Genomic DNA, 18,945 nt, shown 5'->3' with positions numbered 1-18,945 from the left:
CAGAGGGTAGAGGATTCAAACAGTGGACTGGTGACAACTCAAAAGCTCTCATGAAGGTCTGTACCAATATTCCTCTATTTTTTCATAGCAACAGTACTAATATTTCTAATGCGCATTTACTGCACAGGTCTATATACCTGCTATTAAAGGTCACATACCCACAGAGATGGTACAGGCCTTGCAAGCGCTACTCAACTTCATCTACATTGCTTGTTGCAACATCATCAGCTCTAGCAGCCTCAACACAATGGATGATGCCTTGAAGTGTTTCCACAGGTACTGCAAGATATTCCAAACATCTGGTGTTTGGCCCAAAGGATTTAATCTCCCTCAACAACATTCACTCATCCATTACCATAAGCTCATTCAAGCATTCAGCACACCAAATGGGCTTTGTGTTACAAACTAGGGTGGTTCTAACAACAGACGACTCGATAAGAGTCAATGACCTCTGTTGAGATTCTACACAAGACAATAAGTTGAGCGCTCAGTGTAAGCTAAGTCGAAGGGAGTGCCTTTAACCTAAAGTACAATTCTGATGACAAGAGATTGGAGGTCTCAAGTGAAGGATATCCAGGGTAAAACCTAGTAAGATTAAAGTGCAGAACTAAAGTGTACAGGAGGACTATTTATAGTGAACTACTGTGCTTTAGGGTAGGCATGTGAACAGAATGAGTCAGAGATAAGGGATGCATAAGTGATAGCAAGAATATGTCATCTAGCAATGGCAGCGGCAATTGTGATGTAACACAAGGTATGAGTCAGAGGTAAGTCTAGCAGTGGCATCATGTGGCTTGTGACGTAATACACAGTAAGGAAGGGAAAATGAACAGGGGTATATGTGGTTGTAACACTTTGTTCATCTATTACAGAGTCCAAATACATTAAAGCCGTCAAGGAGCCATGGTGCCGGTCAAGTCATTTCAAAGCTCTCAGTCAAATGTTACTAACCAATCAATGTCTCAACAAGCTAGCCACTTCATGTGTTGATTTTTTTGACCGTGGGATGTTACAAGGGATGTGTTTGCCATACATCCTCAACAAACTTGGTATGTGATTTTCATGATGCTGGGCTCGCCAATGCTAATCACCACCTTCACAATTCGCAGGGATACTGAATGCACCATTGGAAGCACACATCAAACAAGATATCCCAGAACAGGATGAGCCTTTTGGGTGCTACCATCATGCAACTAATGATACTGAAGGTAATGCAGACAAGGATGAGGGTAAAACCAATGCTGAGCCTGACACCAATGCTGTTGATGGGCCAATGGTACTTGCCTATGTTAACCTGGCAAAGATAGCTGGTAAGTAGTTTTGTGCATACTTGCATGCTTCTGCTCACTATACAGTGGCTCAAAAAACTGTCCACATGTTTTTGCATTTTTTACTATTTACAATATTGTGTGAGAATACATAAAGACCTCAGTGACATGCTGATACCATATTGTAGTGCTGCTTCAGGGCTTTGGATTGAGCACCACATTGTGAGAATCAGAGGAGATATGGTGGAGATACAAGGCTCACAAAATCATGACTCATGCAGACAGTTTTTTGAGCACATATTAAAACTATATAAATCATCATTTATGACACCATAACAATCATGCCACCATTAAATAAATTATAAAGTGGTGTCATTATGTCATTTTAAAACCATATCTAACTATACAAACCAAAAATTTCCATATGTCATGGTTATATTCACCATGAAAGCCACCCCCCCTGCTCAAAGGGATAATATCCTCTCTCTTTCCTATTCTGGCCTCTCTGCTTGTCAAATTTCCTCTAGAACTGGAGTATCCAAGTCCACTGTGGCCAAGTTCATCAAAGAAAGTCACACAGACAGGGAAAACTTCTGTGAAGGGCATCCATCCAAGCTCACCTCTACTGATAGGAGGGCTATTATTCAACATATCGCTACAGGACAGGCTGATAATGCTGTCCAGGTCACCTATTACATCAATTCCACCATCACATTCCCTGTCTCTTCACACACTGTGAGAAACATTCTCAAGACAGCTCATCTCAGGTCAGTAACAAGGAAGAAAAGGCTCTCCTCTCTATCACACATATGCAGAGAGGACTAGCACCCTTCTTTTTTCACATATATACCTTGCCATCTGACCCAATCCTATTTATTGTGGTCTTATATGATCATATAACATGCTTCCAGTCCATGTAATCCAATTCTGATGGGCTAAGGCAAAGGTTAGTCATCTCTGTTTATGTGTGATAGAGAGGAAAGCCTTTTCTTCCTTGTTACTGACCTGAGATGAGCTGTCTTGAGAATGTTTCTCACAGTGTGTGAAGAGACAGGGAATGTGATGGTGGAATTGATGTAATAGGTGACCTGGACAGCATTATCAGCCTGTCCTGTAGCGATATGTTGAATAATAGCCCTCCTATCAGTAGAGGTGAGCTTGGATGGATGCCCTTCACAGAAGTTTTCCCTGTCTGTGTGACTTTCTTTGATGAACTTGGCCACAGTGGACTTGGATACTCCAGTTCTAGAGGAAATTTGACAAGCAGAGAGGCCAGAATAGGAAAGAGAGAGGATATTATCCCTTTGAGCAGGGGGGGTGGCTTTCATGGTGAATATAACCATGACATATGGAAATTTTTGGTTTGTATAGTTAGATATGGTTTTAAAATGACATAATGACACCACTTTATAATTTATTTAATGGTGGCATGATTGTTATGGTGTCATAAATGATGATTTATATAGTTTTAATATGTGCTCAAAAAACTGTCCACGTGAGTCACCATTTTGTGAGCCTTGTATCTCCACCATATCTCCACCGATTCCCACGGTGTAGGGCTCAAATGAAAGCCCTGAAGCCATACTACAATGTGGTATAAGCATGTCCTTGAGGCATTTGTTCGTTCTCACACAATATCATAGATAGTGAAAAATGTCAAAACATGCGGACAGTTTTTTGAGCCACTGTATATGCTTGTACACAGCCTCACTCCTTTGCTTACCCTCTGAGACATCCTACAGTATATAACCCCTGTATAACTCTTGTAGTTTCCTCAGTTTGAATATCATCTTAGACTTGCCCAGTCTTCTTCTGGACTTCTGTCCTTTCCACTAAGGCCTAGGGATGGTTTCCTAGGCTGGAGTCTTGCCTTACCCTCTCTCTGGACTTTGGTCCACTTCCTGTCTCTCTGACTCTACATAAATGTAGTCCATCTCTGCTTGTTTCTACATCAGACTTCATCCAATGTAGCCCCTATTCTTTCTGTACCTCCAGATATCCTGTCCTCCAGACCTTCAGACCTTCAGTCCTCCTATTCTCCATACCTTTTTTTTTTTTCCAATTTTTGTCCTATTCAGAGTTGTATTCTCCATACCTTTGGACCACCTGTCCTCCTGTCCTCTGTACCTTTGTACCTCCTGTCCTTCCATCCTCTGGATCTCTCCTCCATTTAGGGAACTGCATGGGTAAACCCACAGGTATGATCAGTTGGACCCATACCCATACCCAGAGATATACCTGTACCTGTGGTGCAGGTATGGGTTTTCTTGTGGGTATCAACAAAATGGACCCAGGATATTACCCATGAGGAATATACCAACAGGTCAGCCATCAGTGCTTAGCATACATGTCCAGCACATGTCAGCAAATGCTGACATGATTCAAACATATGTGGATGACACCCAAGGGCACCAGAAGGAGGAGTGGAAGCACAGGCAAGCACAAATACATACAGACAAGTTCAAGCAAGCCAAGATGAATGCAGACAAGTCCAGGCAAGTCCAGATAAATAAAGGCAAGTACAAATGAGCTAAGATGAGTGAAGGCAAGTCCAGGCAAGCAAAAACAAGTGCAGACAAGCCCAGACAAATGTAGACAAGTACAAATGAGTTCAAGTGAATGCAGGCCAGCTGTTATGGCGAACCGTATGTCGACTAGGATAGGCGCGACAACAGGTACTCGATAAGAGTTACGCCTGAAGTCGGATCGTGTCCTTACAAATGTAAGGTTCTTAAGACAAGTCAGAGAGAGTGTCTCTGGCTCAAATATCGGTTATCAGATGACTTAGGATTGGAGGTCCTAAGCGAAGGATAGTCAGGTAAGACCTAGTAGATTAAAGTGAAGATCTATCTAAGTACATGACCGGTCTTATATAGACATAGGTACTTTAGGGCAGGTACACATGTGTCATCGATCGAGTCAGAGAGAGTCATCTAGTGACGTCATGAGTGAGTCAGAGATAAGGGAATGAGTCACCTAGCGACGGCACGTGGCGATCGTGATGTAATACAAAATAGGGAAAACAGTTAGTCTAATGATGGCATAGCTAGATGCGGTCACGACGTAATACACAAGTAAAAAGAGATAGGGGGTAACCACGATTGTAACACCAGCCCATACACATGCAAATGAGTCCAGGCAAGTGAAAATGAGGGCAGGTAAGTCCAGATGAATGAAGGCAAGTACAAATGAGTTCAAGCAAGTGCAGGCCAGCCCAGATGAATGCAGATGAGTCCAGGCAAGTGAAAATGAGTGCAGGCAAGTCCAGATAAATGAAGGCAAGTACAAATGAGTGCAGGCAAGTACAGGGGAGTGAAAATGAATGAAGGCAAGTTCAAATGAGTACAGGCAAGCCCAGATGAATGAACTTGAAGCCAAGTGCAAGAAATTAAAAACAAGCAGTACAAAAATATAAATAAAAACATACCTGTATTAGTACAGTGTCACTGGCACTGTTCTCCAAGATCATTAACTTGCACAGACATGGGCAATTGATAGTAAGTGGTGACAAACAGAAGAATTGTGACACATTGGTCATATGGTACTGGTCAAACCCATGGTGCAGGTATGGGTAGGGGTACAGGTATCACTACCTTAGACCCATACCCATGCAGTTCCCTACCTCCATTCCATTTCCTCTAGAGGTATTGCCTAGGGTTCTCTCCACTTCCTGTGCAGTGGAAACTCCTCTGAGTATTTCCTGTATTCCTCCAGAACTCTCCCATGTTCCACTGGATGTTTCCCACACTCCTCTGGAGGTCCTTTGGACTTCATTGGACCATCATCAGACTTCATCTGAAATGAAGGGCACATACTCAGGTAAGGGGCACAGTGCATGAGCTGAGGCCAAGCACCTCAGAATCAGTCTCTCTGCTTGAGCAACCCAGTTCTTAACAGGTACTCAGAGGTTAGTTATTGTTAATTGACATGATGCAGTACTTAGGGACCTCAGAAATGGACCAACATGAACTTACAGTGTAGTTGGATCAATAACTGGCATGATGCAGTGCTATGACACTACAATGACAGAATGACAGTATGCAGTGAGTCAGAGTGATATCTCTTGGATACTCCTTAATCTCACAATCAGGGGAGATTAAACTAAGAGTTGGATACAATCAATTCAACCAAATACATGGCTTTGAAACCAACCTTTTTGCTGCTCAAGCACTCACATTTAGTTTGAGGCAGGATCAGAACAGAGTACACTTCTGTAATGTAGTCTTAAAGTGGGCCAAGCTCTTAATACTGTTGACTAAAGTATAAATCTTATCTGTCATCCTTAATTGTTAAAATATGTGAATTCTCCCCACAGAATTGATTTCTTGTGTCATAGAGAATGAAGTGGAACTACACTAGATGACTAATAATCATGTACTAGCTAATATCATTTGTTATAACTCAGGGATGACCTTCAGATGGTCCATACATTGTGGGAAACAGTGCCAAAAGAGTGGAGGGAATAAGCTAATATTCACTCAGATACTCACACAAATATTAATGGGGTCTTTTATAATAGCAATAGAAATGTCAGAAAAGAGCAGAAAAGAATGGTGTGAAATGAGTGAGATATGGTGCTCATCATGACTGTGGCAGTGTTGATTGCACAGAGTCTAAAAGGCATGTAACCAGATTAGATAAGTCCAGGATAGATCCTATCATATCTACCCTATTATCTATAGTACCAGTCCCTCTGCAGTTCTACAAAAGTCACTGCTGAGTGCTGCAGCATATGGTTTTGCCCCCACTTAGTATGGTATGTCATAATTGTTACCAATATGTACTATATACACATGGTGTTACCCAGGTGTTTCCCACGATAGTCTCTGGAACTTCAGGGTATCATCAAGGCATTGTTCAGTGACCATCATTTACAACGAATGCATCATACAGTGTGTTGCATATGAGATTGCAGTACGTGTTTTTCAAAAACTCAGCCTCGCTACCTTTACTGGCATGTTTACACCCTAATTAGGTCAAGGGATGTGACGTGTTAGTCTAGCCAGGGCCTGCTGCTTACAAGATGTCACATCCCTTGACCTAATTAGGGTGTAAACGTGCCGGTAAAGGTAGCGAGGCCGAGTTTTTGAAAAACACGTACTGCAATCTCATATGCAACACACTGTAGTGTAAACAAGATGCTTGAATAGTACTGTAAGAACACAAGCGTGATGATGGGTATGATACAAATACAATCCCTATGACAAGCCGTCTGTAGAGCAATAAAACACATTTTATTCACAGCACGACCTTCGCCAACAGTCTCGCCAACAGCTTCCTCAGAATCGCAAGCCTCCTCTCCACCTTATGTCCCCCTCGTCTCCGCAAGCGCATCAGAATTATCTTGCTCTACCGCGTGTGCCTACGCAGACTTCGACGGGTACGCTAACTCCTCGCCCGTCACGTCGCAGATACGCCTGCCCCAGTCGTCAAGCCCATACATCTTGAACGGGCCGCTGTCCAGTTGCACCCCCTCAGAGGTATACGGAGTGACGACGGCCTCATCCGCGTCCATCTTGAATCCCTCTTTCAATTCCTGCGCACGAGAGAACCAATTGCCGATTCCGACACCAATAACACGCTTATTCCAGTCCAAAGCCTTGTCGAGACCCTCCCCATCCACACCTCGTCCTCGTTCGTCAGGAGAAAACCGGATGCCTACGAAGCCACCGCGGGCGCCGGACAGCTCCTGTGCCATCGCTACTGCGAGGTCCTGCATACGGTTCAGACGGAGGTTGCGCATGCGAGAAGAAAAAGAGTCCGAAAACTTGCGGTCCTCAGGTACGACGGATGCATAGAAAGGAAGGCCGCGAGGAAGGGCACGCGAAAGGCGCACTAGACTGTTAGCAAGGGGTCTGGTAGAAACTGTCAACGTCAAGAGGGGTCGAAAAAAGGGCTCTTGTGCAAGTGTTGGCAGATATCTGGCGCGGATAGCGTCAACATGATCTGGCTCGCTTTCGGAGAGCCCTGATGAAGGTTGAGAGTCGATCTCAGGAGCAGGCACAGGCTGCACAAGACAGGTTGGAAGCGCTACCTCACTTGCGCGCACAACGGCAGTGGTGTGTAGACGACGGCCCTTCATGATCGTGGAGTTATTGTTGTCCACATCACGGGCGCGTTGTCTGCTAATAGCACCCGCAAGACCCCGCTCAAGACTGGCGCTGTCAGAATACTTGAACTCGTTGGCGGGAGTTGGAGGAACGAAGCCACTCGGGTGTTTCACCGTCCCGTCAGGCTCCCTGATTTCAAAGGGAACCTTATGAGAGCGCGGGCGCGTACTCGCCATGGCGGAATGCACATGATCGAAATCTGATTCGAGCACACGTTCAGCTACCGAGGCTGTCTGTGCAGCACGTTCCTCGTCCTGATCTCTCGCCCACTCTTTGGCACGTGCAGCATCACTAGTGCTTGAGTGACCTTTGCCAGGAACGACAAACCCGCTCGGGTGCACAAGATTACCGTCCTTGTCGTAGTGCTCGACAGGGATCTTGGTGACAAGGCGGCGTGTGCTGGCCACAAGGTCGTCGCCAAGAATGGAGTCTGAGAGGTGTTCCATGAGTGCAGACTCCTCATGCTTGCGTCTTTTCACGGCTTTAGTTTGTCGAGTCGGATCGTGGACAGCTTCTTCAGCAACCGTGACATCAAGACCGGCAGTATCAGTGGCGGATGGAGAAGTGGTAGACGGTGTGACAGGGGATTTCATCAACTTGTCCGCCTGGAGCTTGCGATCTTTTTTGTGCTTGACATAAAAGTTGGGAACGATGTGTTCTTCGTTGTAAGACTCGGAGGGATATGGGCGAGTGGGTGATGAGTGGAAGGCTCGGACTTGTTGCCCAGTCGTGGTGAGCTTGGGCAAAATCAATGTTCCCTTACGAACGGCTTCAAACCCCTTGTTCTCGCCGTTGAATGCTACTACATCATCAACCTCGTATTTGCTGTCTTCAGTAATCCCTCTCGCAATCTCCTTGGGATCTTCACCAGGATTCCACCACTTGACACGCTTTGGATGTGCTCGCGCTACCCAGGACCAGCGGGCGTTGTCCATGGTTTCAAGTGCAGGAGAAGAGGCAGAGTTATATTTGGCAAGGACATCTGGGAAATCACATTCACGGCAAACGCCGACGACATGCTCAATGGAATCAGCACGTCCTTCACCATGCCTGGTCAAATGGCGGGCTTCGAGCAGGTAAACGGTGTGAGGGACGTAAGCTGCAGGAGAGGGCGTTTCATAAGACCTCTTCTGTTCATCGTACGGACCATCCTTTGACCAATACAGAGCACGTAGGTCACGGGGGCGGGTAAAACCTCCCATGTGCCTGGTAAAGAGGAGAATGGTCAGCACTGAGGAAAAATAAGGGGATATACGAGCAAGCGAGGACAAATGGAGACTGCGTGCCTCGAGGTTACGCGGACGATAACGGTTAGAGGAATAACGTCAATGACATCATGGAGCCACGCCAGCTAGCCAGCCTCCATTAGTATGGTAGGACAACCATGTCCGTGAACTCTTGTTACAGAATATATGGAATAAGAACAATGGAGTGAAGATGCTCACGTCTTGACCGGAGTCAGTGCCATGGTTATGTCCATACGCTCGTCTCTCTCGGCCTTCTCGATGCGACGCTTTATGATGCGTGCTTGCTCTTCTGGCGATATGTGTTGATGTCCTGGTGTTACGCCATATACACCCTTTGTGCCTTTGCGAGGTTTGGGTTTTGGTTTGGCAGTGCTGGCATACCGCTTGGAGATTCGCGGGATCATCGTGTCTGCGAAACGAGAGGGAGTTCTGAGACACGGTGGATAAGCTGCTAGCTAGGATATTAGTTTGAGAGAACCAGGCTATGGGAAAATATAGGGTATTTATGTTTGTTTGGAACATCCGGATCTATATAGTAACCGAGGCTCCAATGATGTCATCTTTCGCCAGGGCAAATTGCTACTGGTCTGCCCTTTCATCCTCGCTCGAAAAAACAAATCGGACTGTCTATGTGAGCTGACAAATAAGTAATCTTACTCTTGTACCTAGCTTCATGTATCCTAACACCAACGACCGAACGAATGTCCATCGATGAGGCTAGATCTGACTGCCACAGACTCACCATGTCCTTAGCTTACGTGCATTCTTCTGGCCTTCAGCTCCATTGACGTTTTTCGTTTGGTGGTGAAGGCCGTGAATCTTGACAGTTTTCAATCTATCGAGAATCTAGGTTGACCCATATGCACCTTGGAGATATATCTTATGTTTCTGGAATCTGAGATGACCCTCGCAGGGTGTGAAGGTGAATTCCTTTCACATAGATATCAATATGAAGATATAGAGGAGCGTCAAGATTGCGAATACTTACCAGGAACCAAGAAGAAAGATTGACTGACTGAGAGTGACAGGACCTAAACATCATGATCTCGACTCGGACTGCACGCGAAGGCAGTAAGCACTACGCTACTCTGAATGAGTCATGACACGAGGTTGGAGCTCATGCTAGTAGGAACACCGTAACGAACTGAAAAAAGTGAAGACGAGCATCGATGAGTTTATAGCAGCTAAGTATGCGATAAACAAGGAACCTGTCAGACCTCGGCCTCACCCACTTTCATCGTGCTCTGCTTCTCGTTCATGACCTCCCCATCCTTCATCCTCATCTTCCTGTTCGCTGTCTTCATCTCCCCGCTTCCGCTTCCCATTCACACTCTGGGCATGCTCAAGAGCCTCGCCGTCCGCGATGGTCACGCATGTCAGCCGCGTGCCTTTTGTATCGTACTCAGCCACAGGTGATATCTGCAGTACTTCACTTCCAGCTTTTTGATCGGCGGGCAGCAGAGCCAGGTCATAAAGGTGAATTTTACCGTCAGATGAGACGGTGCACAGGATGATGGTCGAGAGGAGTGCATTTGCCTTCGTTGAACGGGGTAGTGCAAGAGGAAGGCTCTCGACTGCTTTTATGCTAAAGAGACGGTAAAAAAACAAAGTCCGAACGAGTGCATTGTACGTACCGATTGGAATGTCCGATGATTTCTGCAATGACGACGGGCATCTTTTCTGGGCCATCTGGCATGTCGTAAATCGACAATTTTTTATCTTCTGCGCCAACAAGTAATAATTCTCCGGAGCCATTTACTCGGTTACTAAATCGAACTGTATGTATTCGGGATGGATGCGTGATTGTGTGACGAAGAACCATGTCCTAAGTGCGATCGGATTGAATTTACGAATATACGGAAAAGTTATGACATGTGCTTACAACTGTGAATATATCGATCGTGTTGTGAGATTGCACGACGAACGACGAGCCCGTCGTTGACCACCGCACGACTTCCCCCTCTAAATCATCAAACGAGGTGAGAAATGGATCTGGGGACTAGAAAAACAAGCACTTACCCTTCCCCAGCTTTGTGCTAGCAGATCCCTTCCCCCGCATAAGATCCCACATGCGCAATGTATTATCGTTGCCTACACTTAGCGCGACTTTGTTAGATGGATGGACCGCCATAGAGTTAACTCGTCCTTTGTGACCTTTGAGGGCGCGAAGCACGACCCAGTCGCGTGCACGGAAGAGGCATAATGTACCGTCTTCAGACGCTGAGAGAAGATGCGAGCGGGAGGGGAAGTGAAGTTGTGTTATGGACCCTGTCAAAACAATTTGTCAGGAGGTAGATATAGTATAGCGCACTATGACTCACCTTCGTGGTGCATGAGCCCGCCGATCTCTTTTTTCCTATGCAAATCCCAGACCTTTATGACTTCATCCGCGCTCCCAGTAGCAAGCCATTTTCCGCCGTTCGGAGATGCAGCGACGGCCTTGATGCACGATACGTGTGCAGGAAATAGAAAGGTTGGTCGCAGCTCGAACTTGTAGCTATCATTTGTCTCATTAAGCGAGACAGATCCGTCAAGGCCGTACAGCAGTCTTTCGTAGGACCCAGCGACTATCTTGAAGCAGGTTGAGAGAAGTTTCGTAGATTGTTTCGTTTTTTGTTTGCCTTTCGTAGAGGATACGAGAAGGTGGTCGCTTTGGGGAGGCAGTTGTACAACTTGTACTTTCTTGTTTTCTTTTGGCGAGTTCGCAAGTCTTGCCCTTTTGATGCTTGTCATTGTGGCCATAATATCAGTGTACTTACATAAATTCGATGGACTCGTCAGGAATACATGTACAGTCGATTCCGAAAGTCTTGACTCACGTGTTTGTGGCGGTTCAAAAATAGCAAAAATGTCGAAAATTCACTTACATAAGTCGGCGTAGGCCTCTGGAGTCTGAACAGCTTCAAACACACTCCTATTCACACTCCCCATGGTCTATCAGAGGATCAGCCCTGACCAAAAATAGCGAGCTCTGTACCTGCATTTGGAGGAAGGATGGAAGATCGAGCACATGCTGTTGTTCTTGAAAGTATAGAACATATAGAGCGCATCGATGGGAGCAGATTCTACATATTTTGGATGCGTGCTGCTGGCGAAACAGTGAGCCCTTTCGTCTATGGGTCTTCTCAGGAACGAACTTGAAATCCACACAGTGATAACCATGCCGTTCCTGTGCACATTTACCATTCACGTTTGTAGATTATATTCATTTTCATACATCAGATGCAACAACTACCAACTACTCCACTCTACATGTTATTTTTACAAATAGTCACCATGCCTATACCAGCCTCGAGCACTTCCGGCATTTACAAGAAGGAAGTTGCAAGCGTCACGAAGGTCCTGCTCAGGAAATTGACCATGTCAGAGATCTCTCTGATAGGCTGTCGAAGCCACTTCTTCACTGGAGACAGCGCGACCCGTGAGCAACAGAATACATTGACAACCTGAATGCCCTTGATAAAGCAAACGGGGCTTACCCACCGAGATCTGTCATTCGCGTTTGGCTGCAACGCTCTTCGAGTATTTGTAGGCGAGACCAAGGTTCTTGAGGTTTTGAAAGAGAGTAGCTGCTGTCGAGATTGGCTCATAATGATATATGCGAGCTGTTTTCCGATCTGGTCAAGTATGCGGCAGTGACGGGTTTTCGGCTAGCGACATACGGACTCCTTAACAGTTTTAATTGATCCAATAATCGAGAGCCCACCCGTGGTTAGTGTGTGAGGGTTAATACATCTATGTAGATTGTAATTTACCTCCCACCGTTCTATACTTTTTGACGATATTCCAGAAGCAATATCGTTGGGGATCCGGACGTAGTAGCCTAATTCAAGCTTGGCTTGTTTGGATCCAATGGCTTTGCAACGCCTGTAATTTGAATCTGACGTTATGCTTCTTTGAAGTTTTTCAAGATCAAAGCCACATCTTCACAACGCCCGTCATAAACTGCCTGTCACTACCAGTAATCAGTGAGAGTCAGTGAAGAACATGTGTCGCGCACAGATCTCCATTTCATTCCCTTCGCTCATATCCATACATCATGTCACCGATAATACACTGCTGCTTTTCATTCTCACTTATTGAGAGGCCCTCACCATGCTCTTCTCATACCATTCCCTCTCGAACTCAATCGCCCTCTTGATCGTCTCTGACGTGCGCCACCCATGCTGTTCACCATCGAAGAAGTGCGCCTCAACATGCCCCTTGTTTTTAATGACCCCATCAATGATAGTCCATGATTGTGCAGGCGGAACAACTTCATCATCATTACCTTGAAGAACCTGTCGGAAACATGATCTACTCATCAGAACGCACTTTCATCAACACAAAACTTACGAGTAACGGTGTTTCAATTCTCGCAGAAAAATACACTGGACTCCGGTCATGATAGACATGTGGTATCTCTTCCTTCGTACCGCCGAGAAGCTTTGTCATGTACATAAGTTCAAACTTGTGTGTATCGTCCGCAAGTAGCTCGAGGTTTGAGATCCCGAAGTTGCTCGTGGCACTCGCGAAGAACTTCGTCTTGCTTGCCGCAGAGGAGGCGAGGGAAATGGAAGCAAGGGCAGTATATCCGCCTGAGCTCCCGCCGCGGATGGCAGTGCGCTTAGTGTCGATGAGGGAACGGAGTTCAGGCGATTGGACTGCTTCGATGCAGTCGTTCACGTCGGTAATACCCCAGTTCCCTTTGAGGCGCTCCCTAGTTACATCATCGGTGCTGCTCCATGTCAATGATGGTGATAAACATAAACGTACACATATTTGCGTCCGTAGCACGAAGAACCACTATAGTTTATATCCAACCTGCAGTTGATAAGCATGGTGATCCTACAGGGTGCGTCAGAACTTACCAAGCATATCCTCTGCTTGTAAAATACTGCTTCAGCCAGTTCAAACTCTGGGTTTCTAATCCTGTGGGGCCACCGTGTACGCCTAGCACACAGGGAGGCTTTTCGTTCGGAATGCCCGAACCCGCATATGCTGGGTTGTTTGGAGCGTAGTACACGGCATATACAATCCTGTTATCCGCCAGTTTGAGTTCGAGAGGGGTTGGAAGCGAAATGATACCCTCAGGGAACGGTACAGCGGACGTCGATGCGGTAGATTTGAGTACCTGGAAATCAGGCACGAATGATGGTCCGGTAAGAGTACAGAGCATAGCTGCGCCAGGGGCGTTGCTTCGCAATCCCGTGAAGACAAAAGTATAGTTCGACATGCGACGAACATGTTCGATAACTACAAAGTCGAACGATTTGTCTTTGATCTCCTTGTAGGATCCTGTGGTGATATCAACAACATACAGGACGCTTCGGCCGCCTCGCCATGCGACACAGATGGCTTTTGTGCCATTATCGTCCAGGAACGCGAATGGGTAATTTCCAAGCGTCCAGGGTGGCATGCAGAAGTCTTGCTGCACAACAGACGAGAGGACTGGTTTTGTGCGCGCTTGAGTGCATTCCCACAGGTTTGCGAACCTATTTCCCTCCTCGCCTTCGTCAGATGTGAAGAGAAGCTTGTCGTTGGAGGCCCACAAGGGGTAACACGCGCTGATTGTGCAAGCGCTACCGGCTACCAGTTTTGTGTTGCTTAAGCTAAGTGTATGGGTGTTGGGGTTGTAGCAGACGTCAGCCACATAGAGCCGTCCTCCCTCCCAAGGCATATCTGGGTGCTCCCAGAACTGCCATGCGAGCTTATCACCAGAGGGGGAGAAGGTCGGCGCGGCATAAAATTCTCTTTGTGCATCCTCAGTACAAACCAAGGACGTGACTGTCGTAGCTGTGGAGTTGATAACGCAAAGAGAGTTGCGCACAGTTTGCGGAGTGTCGTGGGTATGGTCTTCTAAGATTGCGACGAGTAGGTCAGTATGGACTGGGTGCACACAGAAATCTGCGTAGCGATAGATCTTCTTCGGGTCCTCTGCGCACGGAACATTAGTATGGTGTTGTAGTCTGGGGTATTAACACAGGCACCTGGTGTGATTGGTTTGATCTTCCCATCTTTCGCGGCATAGACGAGGAAGTCCGCAAAATTCGAAGAGTACACAGTCCCGTTATAAGCTATCGCAGCAGCTCCACCATACTCATGAACGCGCGTGCGCGCATTGAAGTTCTTGGCGAAGACTTCAGTTTGAGTCTGGTTGCTCAGAAGCACGTATCGACCACTCTCTGATGCACGCTGTTCGATGTAGTAGATATCTTTCGTGATTGGGTCTACAAATATGTCGCTCACGGAGACGCTCTACGATGCAGGTCAGTTTTAGATACTACCAAGCGATCAGAAACGATTTTGGAGAACGTACATCCTCAGCGATAGCATCAGCTGTGATTGGGGACTCCCAAAGGCCGTATGGAGCATATTTTTGAGGCATCGCAATATCCGTTGAGATAGTTAGTAGATTGGATGGCTGTGTGGGAGGAAGAGAGTTGGAATCCCAAGGTGCAGGTACCCGTTACATATTTATGACTAGCTAGATAAGCGCACAATGCACATGCACTTTGCGGTATTTGAAAATCAGAGAATCACTAGTCAATTCTGGCCACTTCAATACGTAGAAGTACTACGTCCCGTTTTGCGCAGGTGTGCATCCCGTGATGTTTGGATCTAAGGCTTTTGACAAACAACCACTTCTCGATCGTCCACGAACGGATTTTCATATTTGGATTTCCGTTTTAGTTTGATGCCGTTCCGTCCGACGCTCCCTTTGCACAAGAAGTCGAGCACAGCATGGCTAGCGCGACAATCCCGTGACCCTTTTGTCAAAGCGCGCCTCTCCTCGCCATCATCCTACCGCTCACGCGCTGCCTACAAGCTCATCGAGCTTAATGACAAGTGGGGGCGCTTCCTCTCACGTCCTGGCGTGCGCAGTGTCGTGGACCTTGGTGCAGCTCCGGGCGGCTGGAGCCAGGTTGTCGCGGAAAACTTTGGGTGGACCCTTGAGGCGGCAGACAATGCGGAAGATTTTGGGTTACGTGAAGAGGCGAAGGTGCAGAAACGCGGTTCCTGGAGTACAGAACCTATGAACAAGACTACTGGGCGAGGAAATATTGTTGCACTGGATCTGCTGCCAATGGTGCCAATACCAGGCGTGCAGACGTTACAGATGGACTTTCTAGCTCCGGGTTCAGCGCGTATCGTACGGGATGCGCTGAAGAGTTCACAGAATTCAGAGGGTACAGCAGATATCGTGCTGAGCGACATGGCAGCTAATTTTTCTGGAAGCAAAATTCGGGACTCGCAAATGAGTTTGGATATCTGTCATGCAGTCTTCGATTTCGCACAAGGTGCATTAACTGTTAGGACAGTGGATGAACGAGGGAAGGCATCCTGCGGCGGGATACTACTGTACGTCTTGCATTGTCCGGAAGAGGAGTTGCTCACATATATGTTTGTTCCAGGTTGAAGCATTTCGCTCATCCATTACTGCAAGAGTTCAGAAAGGAACATTTAGAACCTAACTTCCACCTCGTACATTATATCAAGCCGGAGTCAAGCCGCGCTGACTCTGCAGAAGGTTACTGGCTGTGTCGCGGTTGGCTGGGTAGGACCTAATCGGCATTCCTTGGGCAGACAACCCTGCTTTCGACACTAATATTATTACTACACTCCATCGGTCCTTCACCACAAGTCAGGTACATGGCACGTAATTGTATAAGCACCGGACTGTACAAGTACCCCAAGTCCGTTCAGCCCATGGGGCTGAATATCTATCAACTCTCCCTGCAATTCCAACTCGCGATTGATTCGCTCCTTCCAAACTCCGAGTCTTTGACCTCTTCTTTCCTCCCACACAAACTCTCTCACGTGTTCCTCGAACTACAATTTCCCATTACAAGACACGCCCCGTAATCGGACTTTTGTCAGCCCGGATCGAGACTAATAGGCTATGTAGGCGACTTGTAGTCGACAGCACACTCCATCAGTTTGCATGCTTCCCGTCACTGTCAAGTACATGGCACATAACTGTTTGTATGACAAGAATAGTGTACATCATATCGTAGACCTAGCAAGTAACATTGAGCTGTAGTAACATACCACACAAATCCTACACCAGAAACGAGCGCTATCCTCGGTCTTCACTAGCTCATAATTTTCGCTCAACAAATCGAAACTGCACAAGTAAGAATAAATTATAGAAGGCTTATGCCCCAAAGCCGTAGAGCGTGCGCCCAGAGCGCTTGAGAGCATACACGACATCGAGCGCCGTCACGGTTTTCCTAAAAAATAGCAAGCCGTCGGCGTGAGAACTAACACTAGCCACAGCAGTTAGATCCTTACCTCTTGGCATGCTCGGTGTATGTGACCGAGTCACGAATAACCTGTAGTGAGTCAGGTGACAGCTCCGCAGTCAGTAGCCGGAGTGACTCACGTTCTCGAGGAAGATCTTTAAGACACCACGAGTCTCCTCGTAGATGAGGCCTGAGATACGCTTCACACCTCCACGGCGAGCAAGACGACGAATAGCCTGCGGAACATCAGATAGGTGTTGATTGCATATAAGAGCAAGGACATACGGGCTTGGTAATACCCTGGATGTTGTCACGCAAAATCTTGCGGTGACGCTTGGCACCGCCCCTACACAAGCCCAGTTAGATATGACACTCACTAAGAAATATCGTTGGCACTTACTTTCCGAGACCCTTTCCACCTTTGCCGCGTCCAGACATTATAGTTTATGGTATGTGTGCGTGGTGTGTTAGATGAATAGAAGATGATCGCACTTGGTGGTGGTAGTGGTAAGAGGGTGAACAACGCGACTTCTTCGTTGATTGGCGTGTTTATATGTAGGCACGGGTCACGTGACCTCATCATCGCGTCGGGTCCATAAGCGTCTAATACTACATAGTACTGTCTTGAACCTATGGCCTGAGCACGGACCAGCTTGAAAACTCGAAGTGCAAGCCCGCCCGAGAACGGACCATCTTGACCACAAAAACTCGAAGGCTGTTTTAGGGATGGATTCAAACGAAGCCCCTACGATAATTTACAGAGAGATTTCAATGAGTTGATTGTCTAGGCTTCTATACACAACTCTCGCGTCTGCCATGGCCACTTCCTTTCGCTTGAGTCAGCCATCTTACTGACTGGATACGGTGGATATGTGAATGTAACTACATCACTGATAGGCCGTTCGACAGACTCAGGGGCGTGACAGGTCACAGTCACGGTGTTCTTCGGAAGGCGTAGTGGGGTGCGGAAAACCAACGACACAGCGTGAGTCACCTGCTGAACCAGCGGCTGGTTTGAAATCCGTAGTATCCGGGTCCGGCTTGAGTCTTGTACCAGAGCTTCTTCTTCCTGCGTTTGACTCCTACGATACTCCGAGTTGATTTTTGGAATCTTCTTGTCGTGAAAGTGGACTGGTTCTTCTTTGGCGGGGCGCAGCTTGATGTGGGATACGAGCCGACGGATACGACGCGTGCGAGTGCTTGTCGCGGAATCGAGATATACGCTCGAGTCTTCACGAGTCAGGGGGGCTATGAATGTAGACGCTAACCTTACAGCCGACTACATCTCGTCAGTTGATTGGATCGACCGAGGTATGGAGGGAAATTTCACCAGTTGCAATTCCAGGGACTGCCACGGATGCTGTCAGATCTGAAGTCCCAGAAGAATGGGATATGGTGCTTACTGGGTGAATGTTCCGAGAACTTCCCTCGTCAAGAGGGTCTTCTCTGTCTTCCTTGTTGACTGATACATCCGCTTCAAACCTCTCCGAGTCAAACTGAGTACATGAGCTCCGGTTTGTATTCTTGTCTTTGGCCTCTTGACCGTTATTCTTCTTGAAGTACCCGTAAGCGTTGAGGGCGAGCTGGATAAAGACGATCACAACGAATAGTGTTATATTCAAAGGCGTTTTGAAAACGGCGAGTGAGCCTCTGTAGCAGCGCCGCGCGAGAGGCTCAAAGGACATTGAAAGGGTGGCCGTGTGCACGAAGAGGCGTCCCGCCCGTTTGGCTTGAAATGCAGAAATGACTGTAAGCATAATACTGAGTTGTGGCAAAATTATAGTGTAGCGATATATGTGTGTGGGATGTATGGCGGGCAATCGCAAAAAAAATTATCGGAAGTATGTAGGAGAAAGGTCGAAGTCAAGTGATCGTGAGTTAATTTGAACGCGTTATGATCACGTGCCCGTTAACTTTTGGTCTCGACTCTCGAACCTCGATACCCGTAATCCGCTTAAGCATGACATTCGTAAGGATGTACGTAATTTAACGGTAGGTTCCCTCAGCTCTCGCAAATTAGCAGGAAGTCCGACATGGGAACTCGAGTCTGCTGGGATTCGGGAATTATGTGTACCCGGACTGGCCTCAGCTTACC

The 18,945-nt window shown here is 47.0% G+C and overlaps 6 protein-coding genes across 6 annotated transcripts; 1 reads left to right on the top strand and 5 right to left on the bottom strand.

Moving 5' to 3' along the window:
- Positions 1-6,239: 6,239 nt before the first annotated feature.
- BJ212DRAFT_1444423 (uncharacterized protein) lies at positions 6,240-9,029 on the bottom strand (the record flags this gene model as incomplete). Its single annotated transcript, XM_041337958.1, has 4 exons — positions 6,240-6,266; positions 6,519-6,588; positions 6,635-8,584; positions 8,824-9,029. 4 exons carry the CDS (start codon positions 9,027-9,029, stop codon positions 6,240-6,242), a joined length of 2,253 nt encoding a protein of 750 aa, XP_041198411.1.
- An 820-nt stretch (positions 9,030-9,849) lies between these two features.
- Positions 9,850-11,358, bottom strand: BJ212DRAFT_1261595 (WD40-repeat-containing domain protein; the record flags this gene model as incomplete). Its single annotated transcript, XM_041330186.1, has 5 exons — positions 9,850-10,210; positions 10,260-10,450; positions 10,508-10,587; positions 10,645-10,893; positions 10,947-11,358. The coding sequence occupies 5 exons, from the start codon at positions 11,356-11,358 to the stop codon at positions 9,850-9,852; spliced, it is 1,293 nt and encodes a 430-aa protein (XP_041198410.1).
- A 1,343-nt stretch (positions 11,359-12,701) lies between these two features.
- BJ212DRAFT_1444421 (alpha/beta-hydrolase) lies at positions 12,702-14,992 on the bottom strand (the record flags this gene model as incomplete). Its single annotated transcript, XM_041337957.1, has 6 exons — positions 12,702-12,905; positions 12,961-13,324; positions 13,381-13,428; positions 13,476-14,541; positions 14,595-14,862; positions 14,924-14,992. The coding sequence occupies 6 exons, from the start codon at positions 14,990-14,992 to the stop codon at positions 12,702-12,704; spliced, it is 2,019 nt and encodes a 672-aa protein (XP_041198409.1).
- Positions 14,993-15,301: 309 nt separating this feature from the next.
- Positions 15,302-16,173, top strand: BJ212DRAFT_1475984 (ribosomal RNA methyltransferase FtsJ domain-containing protein; the record flags this gene model as incomplete). Its single annotated transcript, XM_041339309.1, has 2 exons — positions 15,302-15,966; positions 16,020-16,173. 2 exons carry the CDS (start codon positions 15,302-15,304, stop codon positions 16,171-16,173), a joined length of 819 nt encoding a protein of 272 aa, XP_041198408.1.
- Positions 16,174-16,762: 589 nt separating this feature from the next.
- Positions 16,763-17,201, bottom strand: BJ212DRAFT_1261621 (histone-fold-containing protein; the record flags this gene model as incomplete). The annotated part of the gene is made up of 4 exons (XM_041330192.1): positions 16,763-16,838; positions 16,900-16,940; positions 16,991-17,086; positions 17,136-17,201. Coding segments are annotated over 4 exons (279 nt in total), but the record flags the coding sequence as incomplete, so codon positions are not given.
- A 362-nt stretch (positions 17,202-17,563) lies between these two features.
- BJ212DRAFT_1321921 (uncharacterized protein) lies at positions 17,564-18,757 on the bottom strand. The gene is made up of 3 exons (XM_041334433.1): positions 18,254-18,757; positions 18,181-18,198; positions 17,564-18,129 (listed from the first exon to the last, which is right to left on the bottom strand). Exons 1-3 carry the CDS (start codon positions 18,605-18,607, stop codon positions 17,635-17,637), a joined length of 867 nt encoding a protein of 288 aa, XP_041198406.1. The 5' UTR covers positions 18,608-18,757; the 3' UTR covers positions 17,564-17,634.
- Between the last annotated feature and the right edge of the window lie 188 nt (positions 18,758-18,945).

Source organism: Suillus subaureus (genome assembly GCF_016647635.1).
Source record: "Suillus subaureus strain MN1 chromosome Unknown BJ212scaffold_3, whole genome shotgun sequence".
NCBI lineage: Eukaryota > Fungi > Basidiomycota > Agaricomycetes > Boletales > Suillaceae > Suillus > Suillus subaureus.
This window is presented reverse-complemented; position numbering and strand designations above follow the sequence as displayed.

Coding starts and splice junctions, on each gene's coding strand:
- BJ212DRAFT_1321921 (XM_041334433.1), bottom strand. CDS start 18,607: ATGCTTACAGTCATTTCTGCATTTCAAGCCAAACGGGCGGGACGCCTC.